The sequence below is a fragment of the Zea mays genome, chromosome 7 (genome assembly GCF_902167145.1).
Source record: "Zea mays cultivar B73 chromosome 7, Zm-B73-REFERENCE-NAM-5.0, whole genome shotgun sequence".
Classification (NCBI taxonomy): domain Eukaryota; kingdom Viridiplantae; phylum Streptophyta; class Magnoliopsida; order Poales; family Poaceae; genus Zea; species Zea mays.
The window spans coordinates 144,872,942-144,882,852 of NC_050102.1; the positions used below are offsets into that span (position 1 = coordinate 144,872,942).

Here is a 9,911-nt window from a genome sequence, read left to right on the forward strand (position 1 = left end):
AAACGTGCCGTCAATTGAAAAGACAGGACGACAATGCCGGAAGGCATCCACACACTGGGGAAAGCACCAGAACGCACGGAAGAATATCTGTCTCCCATCAATCCATGCATTTGGTTTAGGGATGTACTCATAATGCATGCCTGGATTGACCGCCTTCATTGCATTTAAAAGAACAGGTAGCTGCTCGTACCCAGACTCCCAGTCCCCATATATCATCTTCCACGCACACTGCTTAGCCCTCCAAGCTTTACCATATGTTATCTTGTACCCATCAAACACATTCTCCACGATCCTCATGATTGTCCTAACCTTCATATTTGGTTCCGACTGCAGTATTCCCATAAGTCGCTTCCCAATGAGGGTTGATGTCAATTGGCGATGTTTCATCGTTAACTCATGTTCAGCACATGTGTGTGGCCCCACTACTTTTGTTATCTTCCACTTTGCGGTGATCTTTTGTATCCTAGCACAAACCCTCCATGAACAGTTATCCTTGTCGCATACAACCGTGTAACGACGTTTCTCGTACGAATGAAGTACTCTATACGGCCTCTTACGTAAGACTGCATAATGCTGCAACCACCTCTTCAAGGCAGTTAGGTCCTTGAAGACCCTACCCTTTTCAATCATCATGCTAGGACCGGCCTCAGGAGCGTCAAGCAGCTCATCATCCCTGCCCTCTGCATTTGCCTGATGAGAAAGACTAAGATCGCTGAACTCATGCACTCTAGGATCCCGACCGTCTGGAAAAACACGTTGCAACATCTCAATGTCACTCTCTGTGAGTTCACCAACCGGGCGATCATCATCTGAATCGGCAGCCATAGCAAAGTCATATGGCTCCTCTTCATTCCTAAACTCAGGACTGTTGGAGGCAATAAAACCATCACCGAAGCAGCCACGTGCCTCAGTCTGAGGATCAACCACAAGAGTAGGAGTCTCTCCTGCAACATGTACAAGATGATCAGTCCCACGTCAAATGGAATGAGCAAAGTGCTCATGGTCCAAAATGAAGATGTAATGCCAATAAGACTTACTGCAATTGGTTTGTGCCAAAGGGATACACGCAGCTAAATCTGTCTGCAGACCATCTCCTGGCTGACTTAATGGGATCAAATTGGGGCCAGATTGAGCATCAGGAACAGTTGGCACGTCATCGATAGCACGATCAAAATCTTCAGGGGGACGGTCTACTACAACCGGACGCACCACAACCTCCATGAGTTGCAAATGGGTCTTCATAGCCGAAGTAATATAATTATCCCAATCCAGTTGACAATCAATTGGGATGACTCGTCTTATGACATTTGGTGGATGACCGATATTAAGCACTCCGTCAACCGCAATGTCATCAGCTTGATGGAAACCTAACTTTTGTTTAGCCTTTGTAAACACATCTCTCAAGGAGGGTCTACCATCGAATAGTACCGGCACGTGTCGCATGTCAATGAACTTGGCATTTCCATACGGATCTTGTTCCACATTGCCTCCATGATACAAGCTCAAAAAATTGTCCATCTATTTGAAACACCAATTAAACATTCAATATAAACTGTGGATGGTTATTACCTAACCACAAACCACTAATTTGTACCTAAATAAGTACAAATATAACCACCACCCACTAATATACTAACCACATTATAAAATACTCATATATAATAATTGCAAATTTTGACAGCACCTCCCCTGCACGGGTAGGATAAAAAACATGCACATTTGACTCACATTCATAATATTCAATCAAATTAGCATTTATCACATTATAAAATACTCATATATAATAATTGCAAATTTTGACAGCACCTCCCCTGCACGGGGAGGATAAAAAACATGCACATTTGACTCACATTCATAATATTCAATCAAATTAGCATTTATCACAATAACTAACATTCATCACATTCAAAAAACCACAAATTATAGCAAAACAATTTAACATAATTAACACAAAATGCTTGCACAATAAACAAAAACCATATAAAATTTACCTAAACGGTCGGGGATGAACGTCGACGACGCGGGCGAGGAGCGAGCGCGACCGAGGAGCGCGCCCGGAACGGGTCGACGGCCGTGCGGCGGCGGTGGGAGGCGTCCGGCCGTGTCGGGGCGGCGGCGCGGTCAGGGCTGGCGGGGCTGCTGGGGGGCGGGCGTGGCGGGGCTGCCGGGGGGCGGGCGTGGCGTGTCCGGGCGGCGCCGGTCGGGGGAGGAGCGGCGCCGGGCGGGGCGGCGGGGGCGCTTGCGGGGCGGTGGCGTGCGGGTGTGGGCGTGGCGGCCGGTGACGGGGAGGAGCGGCGCCGGCCGGGTGTGGGCGTGGCGTCGCCGGCCGGGGAGGAGCGGCGCCGACCGGGTGCGGGCGGGGCGTCGCCGGCCGGGGAGGAGCGGCGCCGGGCGGGGACGGGCTTGGCGTCGCCGGCCGGTGGAGGAGCGGCGCCGGCCGGGGGCGGGCGGGGCGGCGGCGGCCGGTGACGGGCGGGGCGGCGCCGGCCGGTGGTGGAGCGCCGCCGGGGAGTAGCGCGGGCCGGGGAAGGAGCAGCGCCGGCGCGGGGTCTGTGCGGCGGCGGTGAGTTCAATTTTTTTTGCACAGAAGGTCGACAGAGGTTGAATACAGGGGGTCGGCGCCAAGATCTATGGCGCCGACCCCCCGGACACGTGTTGAGCCGCCGACACGGGGGTCGGCGCCGTAGATCTTGGCGCCGACCCCCTGACACGTCACTGCCAGCCAACCGCCACGTCTGACGTATAAGCGCCAATAGTATTGGCGCCGGCACATGGAAGCTCGGCGCCAATGATGACGGCGCCGAGATAAGGGTCCATTTTTTGAAATGAAACTGTCAGGGGCGTATTTGTGGGAAAAAAACCCGAAAAGGGCCAATTTGCAAAAAAGTTGGGACGGCTGTCACGTCGCGTGGGCTCGGTGGCTTCGCGCCGTTCCTCGTTAATCTGGAACAGGACGGAACACCTCTGCGGTCCTGCCTCTGCTTCTCCCCACGCCACCGAGGCAGTCCAGGCCAGGACAGGGTGCCACAAAACCAAAACCAAACCCCACCACCACTCCGCACGAGATCATTTCGCCAGCTCATCGCCACCGCCCTCCTCCGCTCCCGCGTCTCCTTCCCCTCGTCGTCGTCGGGTTGGTGGGTCCACCTCTCGCCGTGCCCCGCCGTCGACCCGCCTCAGGTAAACCCCTCTGCTCTCTCTCTCTCCGTCTCGCGCGGCGGGGTTGTTCCGCGGGGGCGCTGGTGTGCTCCGGCTGGCTGCGGTGTGCTGCCGATAGGTTTTGGCGCCTGGGCGCCGTGCTGGTCTCCGCTTGGGGTGGCGGCGGCCTGGCGGGTGGAAGCCGGGGCGGCGTGGGTGAAGTTGTTCTCTGATGCGATGTCTCGAGGGTCTGGATGACTCAATTACGGCCCGATGCAGTTTTTTCTTGAGTTTCAAGGTTCGCGGCTTGAGCCCGGGACGGGGACGAGCAGCCGTGCTTGGTGTAAACGTGTGGTGCGGTGACTCTATTCGTGGCGATTTGCGTTGCCATGGTACTTCTGTCGATGATAGAGATACGGAAAGTATGATATTAGCACTCTGGCTTATAAAATGCGGTCTGATATGGTTGTACATGGGTATCCACGTTAGTTATTTATCGTTATACATGATTGATGGTTCTGTTTATTGATTTCGACACGGAGTATAATTTTTTTTTTATCTCGTGATAGTTATGTGATCACCAAATATAAGGAATTCAACGGTATAGATTTTGCAGCTGGTCATAGTAGTTCACTGGAACCAGGATTGGTTGCCAGCTGCCAGCTGCCAGCCTAGAGCTCTTATGTTTTGGTCAGTGGAACTAACATTTTCCTTATGAGGCTTGGGAGCACTGTTTTCTCGTTTGCATGTCCACATGTAGATGAAGTGACACTTTTTAGTCAAAATTGGTGTATTATGGCTAACTTGTTCTCTTTCGCATCGATGGCATAGAATCAAAGATAAGTCAAAGGAAAGGTCGGTATGCGCCGGTGGTTTTGCTGCACGAGGTTTAATGCTTCATATCGTGAACATGAAAATGAACGTCCCATCACTCCAGAGGAGAAAGAAGGTACTGCACTACTGACTTCTTCCTTCTTGGGCCTTTTCTATCCTTCTCACGTTAAAGTGTCGATCTTCAACGATTGGTACAAGTCCTGAACTTCAATGGTTGATACAAGTCCTATGTTCTTAGAAGATTGAAAGGGTTTTAAAATTCCTTTTGAAACTGAATTTGCCTGACCTTTTAAAAGATAACGAGTACATGACCAAAATATGATTTTCTGTTTCAAGGGAAAACACTGGTAAGAAACTGGCACCGTCCTCTTTGTTGCAAAACAATGTATATAAGCAAATCAGATTGATCTTGCAAATTGAACTGTGTCATAGACTAGCTCATTACCGGTAGGTGTAATATATTGTTTTCATCGATTATGATTTTTTTTAAAAGGATGTGTTATTGCTCTGCTGCTGGTCTGTTTGCCTGCTGTGTTACTAAAGTTATTTATCATTATGTTTCTATCAGGAAATGGTTTTTCTGTTAAAAGTGATCCCATCAAGGCACCACCTTCCATTGAAGTCCCTGAATTATCATTTGAAGAATTGAAAGAAAAGACCGACAATTTTGGTTCAAAGGCTTTGATTGGTGAGGGGTCATATGGAAGAGTATATTATGCTATTCTGGACAGCGGAAAACATGTTGCTGTTAAAAAGCTTGACGCTTCAACAGACCCTGAACTTGATAATGAGTTTTTGACACAGGTATGGTTTTGTAGTTATGTTCATGTCTTACCAGTTGTGTTCTGTACTGTTTGTCCATCCATATTAAGCTTTTATTATTTACCATATATTCTGTCCTTCCTTTCCGTGTAGGTATCCATTGCCTCAAAACTAAAACATGATAATTTTGTGGAGATGCTTGGATATTGTGTGGAAGGAAATCAGCGTCTAGTGGTCTATGAATTTGCGACAATGGGTTCTCTGCATGATATCTTGCATGGTATGAATGCTACTGTATCACAGTAAATGCATATAAACCCTATAATATTACTTGTACTTTGAAGGTTTTTAAGTTGATGCCTGTTTCTTTCGTACCACATCATGCTCCACAAATTCACTGCAATAATGACCTGATCTGTTTTGCTTTCACCCTTTTTCGTATGAAAGGAAGAAAGGGTGTTCCAGGTGCACAGCCTGGCCCAGCACTTGATTGGATGCAGCGGGTTAAGATTGCTATTGATGCTGCTAAAGGGCTAGAGTATCTTCATGAAAAGGTGCAGCCTTCAATAGTCCACCGGGACATACGGTCTAGCAATATTCTTCTGTTTGAGGACTACAGAGCGAAAATTGCAGATTTCAATCTTTCGAATCAGTCTCCAGATATGGCTGCTCGTTTGCATTCTACTCGTGTCCTTGGAACCTTCGGCTACCATGCTCCCGAGTAATTATTCAACTCAAATCCTTGATCATGATTTCAGCTTCATGATTGATTATACCAACAATCAACTTAAACTAAATTTTTCTTTGTTTAAAATGCAGGTATGCCATGACTGGCCAGCTAACTCAGAAGAGTGATGTATATAGCTTTGGGGTTGTTCTTTTAGAGCTTCTAACAGGAAGGAAACCAGTAGATCATACAATGCCTAGAGGTCAGCAGAGTCTGGTTACATGGGTAAGCATTTTGTTCCTGAGTCCCAACAAGCCTATTATTCAACTTAAGAATTTCAGCTGGTTGCCCGTGCTTTGCTATGATTTTTATATATCATATAAATATGTATTGAGATATTTATTCAAATATAATTATTGTTTACTTCTAAACACTAAGTTACATGTGGTCTGGTGGTTAGCCCTAAATTTCTAGAGCAGGGGGCGTGGGTTCGAGTGCTCGCTTTGCACTATTTTTTATATAATTATTGTTTATTTCTACACACTAAGGTACGTGTGGTCTAGTGGTAGCTGCGTGGGGTCGGGTGTTGGGCAGGCGCAGTAGCTGGCTATGCGGACGCTGGGGTCCACAGAGCAGTAGCTGAGAGAGCGCTGCGCGAGCCGAGGAGAACATGTGTAAAAAAATGAACAAGAGGTTGGCTCATTGACTAGATCTTTCAAAAGATATTTCAAAATCTCAGATATACTTGCATTTGTCTCTCAAAAACCAGTGTTGTTCATCCTAACTAGTACAATGCCCGTGCGTTGTGACGATATAAAATATTAGCGTACAACGATTACATGAAAACGAGCAATACATATATTATCCTCTATGGTGGTGTGGAAGAATCTAGGTGAGGAAGGCAGAGACGGGGAAAGGGATGGGAAGTTGGGGAAGGAGGAAGCACAAACACATCTACGTGTTTCTTACATGACGCACGACGGACGAAACTCGTGCTCTAAAGGAGTAGAGAAGAGAAGAGAAGAGATAGGAAACAACCACAGTTTGGTGTTTATTTTGACATGTATCGTGGCCAGCTATTTTGCAGTCTTGCAATAGCTAGTAGCTGCCCTTCTCATTTCATGCTGCTTTTATGGAGATATAACCACCAGATCGTTTGTTCAATAAAAAAACACCAAATCGAATTTAGGCAGTCCTTTAGTTATATTTTTTCTTTTGCTGTTACCAAGTCATTAACTAACTGGATTCATAGGAACAGTTTAGTCCAATTAATGTGATGTCTTTGCATGTTCATATAATCTCTAAACTTTTGAGCACGAAATTTGCATGCTAATGAATTGGGAGCTAAGCACTACTTTCCAGATTAATGACTAAATTATTGTATATTTTATTTATTCAGGCAACACCTAGATTGACTGAGGACACAGTTAAACAATGTGTTGATCCAAGATTGAAGGGAGAATATCCTCCAAAGGGAGTTGCCAAGGTCTGGCTTCAATCCTTCCATACCTTGTGTGCGTGCGCTTCCATGGGTTGGTTACTGCAATCTGCTATACGATCAGGAAGGCAGTAAGCAACTTTGTTGTTTACACTAAATGGTCCTCTTCTGTCTGTTGCAGCTTGCGGCTGTGGCGGCACTGTGTGTGCAATATGAATCTGAATTTAGACCCAGCATGAGCATCGTAGTTAAGGCACTCTCACCCCTTCTTCAACATAAACCGCAACCACCGGCAGCCACTACTGACGCTACAGCACCGTCAGATGCCTGACTTTCTCAAGGAGCTATGAATCATGAATGTTAAGAGAACCATTTTCTCTTCGGTGCGTGCGCTGTTCTAGATCACTATCGTGTGCCTATGAAGTGATCAGTGTCACACAAGCAACAGCATTGTGGGCTAAAGCATATCTCCACCTTTACTTAGCTTGGTACAGGCAGGAGACTTCCCATTGTCATTACCGTGTTCTATGCTGAGTCATGTGCTGCTTTCGTTGGCCGGGTGAGGTGTGCTTGTTGGCCAGCGGTCGTGACCACCTAATTACCGTGTTATGGTCATCACTGTAACATGCGAAGGTTCTAATTTTTTTTTCATGGTTTGTTTTTCCTCGTTTTTTTGATGGATCGTTTTTCCTTATTTTGTTTGCCTGTCGTCTGATTTTGAACTGGCGCCTCCACTGTACAACCCACTCTGAATCGCGAGACTACTCGTGTGCATGTTTATGCGTGAGAATTGTGATGAGATCATGCGCATTGATTAACTACTCGTGTGCATGTTTATGCGTGAGAATTGTGATGAGATCATGCGCATTGATTTTATTTTCCTGGAAATACGCAGGAGAGCTAAACTGTGCACTCATGCTGTTCGTTGGTCCATCTGTTTGTTCATCAAATCGAGCGTAACGTTACCGAAAGATGGACTGGTCAATGACTAAGGAAAGCTTCACCGGAGAGTTTTATGGATTTGTTTGGTTGGGCTGAAAAACGGTGTTGTGGCTGTGCTCCTGAAAATTATTTGGTGTGTTGAATATCATAATTAGAAATACCAGAATTATGTCTCTAATCATATCTAACACTCGAGTACCAGACAATCATAAGTTGAAAAACACGCTCTTTGAGGTCACGCATGGTCGAATCATGATTCGCTGAGGCCACGCTCGGTGGCTGTATAAAACTACGCCTTGCTCCACGTTCGGTGGCTGTATAAAACTACGCCTTGCTTGAGTCTATCCTCAGGCTCGAGTCTATCCTCAGGCGAAGGCGGCTGTATAAAACTACGCCTTGCCTGAGTCTATCCTCGGGCGAAAGCTGCGCCCGCATGGATTCTCAACTCACCTGAGGGGCCCTTTTTACGGGAAGCAAAAATTTGCCTCACCCGAGGCATCTCGGATGAAGGTCAGCCTCGAGCCTGGCCTCGCCCAAAGTTCTCGAGAACCACAAGACGTGTGCATTAAATGCAACCGATATGAATATCTGTTCCACCAATGACACCATAGTCAACAGAAGGTGATGGGACATCGTGGTCCCATCTACTTTCACCATTTACGATGATACACGCCCGCGAATACTAGGCACTGCTCCTCCGCTTCGGTCACTATTCTCAACAACTCCGGATGGGGCATGAGAAGTCTAGGCATAGCCTCGGGAGAGAACTCCGCCTCGCCCGAAGTTGGCCTCGGGAGAGAACTCCGCCTCGCCCGAGCTCAGTTTCGGCTAACTGCCCTAGCAGTAGCGCATTAAATGCCACCAACTCTCAGTGAATCCCACAGGATACCATTTCGACTACTGTTCTGACCACTCCCAGCACGGCTGCATGTCTAGCCGTAGGTCGACTAGGGCCTCGGGAGAAATCTTCGTCTCGTCCGAGCATGGCCTCGGCTAAACAACATCAACAGAAGGACACCTGATGCCACCTACCCTTCCGCAAACAACGAGATGGCTACAGAAACCACAGGACTGGTGTCAAGTCTGCTTTACGCCATAAGGGTCAGATTACCATGCACTTTTTACCATACTTATCGCTTTTTCAACCACTACGACTCAGACGTCTCGTTCACAAGATGGGCTAGGTACACATCTTAGCCCCCAACCCTGGCCTTGGTTCTCTGCTTAGTAAAAATACGGGATACAGGGGCCGGAAACTCTCCTTCGATCAAAGGTAACAGCCAGGACATGGGCTCGGGCTCGCCTCTTATCCATATTACGACAACCCTTGTACACCTAGGTTCCCTCCTTGCAGCTATAAAAGGAGTCCGGGGCCTCCAAGGGACAAGAGGACAACACTTCACCGTTTGCCCTCCACGTTCGGTATTGGCACTAGCCTCAATCACTCGCAGAGACTTGGGATCCACTCCCTCTCTCGACCAGCTTGTACCCCCTACTACAAGCACTTAGGTGCAAGATAATATAACTCTCATCCCTCACTGGAAGTAGGGTCATCTGTTGCTCGAACCAGAATATATATTGTGTTTCTTGCATCACCCATCTAGACTGGGACACGTAGCATAAATTTACTAGTTGGTTAGGACACTTGGGTCAAAACACCGATAGGTGGAACCGCTAAAAGTTCGTTCATATTTATTTGCATAGTTTCATTCAAAATCCACTAAAAGCAGGTCTGGTGGTGCTCTAGCTATTGAAAAAAGCTGCTTTATAGATTTATCCCTTTGGTTTGGCTTTTGGAGAGAAAAAATTCAAAAGCTAAACCAAACACACCCATAGGCAGTGTTAGTGGAGGCCCAGTCTCATCGAGAGTTTTATAGGCAGTGTCAGTGAAGGCCTATGTGAAAGCATCTAGGCCCCTGGTTGGTTTTAGTGATTAATGACAACATAATATTATATGTGACTAATGTGTGTTTTGCAGAAGCAAATGGTAAGTTAGGTCGTATTACAGGTAGATGTACTATAATGGTGAAAACAATCCCGGAGATAAGAACTTGAAGCGATGGCTAAAGCGACGAAACAAAAAGTAAAGGTCTTCGTATTCCGAGTGTCAAGGAGGTGCAGACACTCGTT

At 47.0% G+C, this 9,911-nt stretch overlaps 1 protein-coding gene across 2 annotated transcripts; it reads left to right on the plus strand.

The window, feature by feature from the left end:
- Positions 1 to 2,973: 2,973 nt before the first annotated feature.
- Positions 2,974 to 7,657, plus strand: LOC542189 (salt-inducible putative protein serine/threonine/tyrosine kinase). 2 transcript variants are annotated; one of them, NM_001111803.2, is made up of 8 exons: positions 2,974 to 3,180; positions 3,970 to 4,087; positions 4,541 to 4,776; positions 4,888 to 5,014; positions 5,182 to 5,455; positions 5,554 to 5,686; positions 6,801 to 6,887; positions 7,021 to 7,502. In NM_001111803.2, the coding sequence occupies exons 2-8, from the start codon at positions 4,000 to 4,002 to the stop codon at positions 7,168 to 7,170; spliced, it is 1,095 nt and encodes a 364-aa protein (NP_001105273.2). In that variant the 5' UTR covers positions 2,974 to 3,180; positions 3,970 to 3,999; the 3' UTR covers positions 7,171 to 7,502. The 2 variants fall into 2 exon arrangements, with proteins under 2 accessions (NP_001105273.2, XP_023156335.1); XM_023300567.2 differs by having other exon boundaries at positions 3,014 to 3,180; positions 3,978 to 4,087; positions 7,021 to 7,657.
- The last annotated feature ends 2,254 nt before the right edge of the window (positions 7,658 to 9,911 follow it).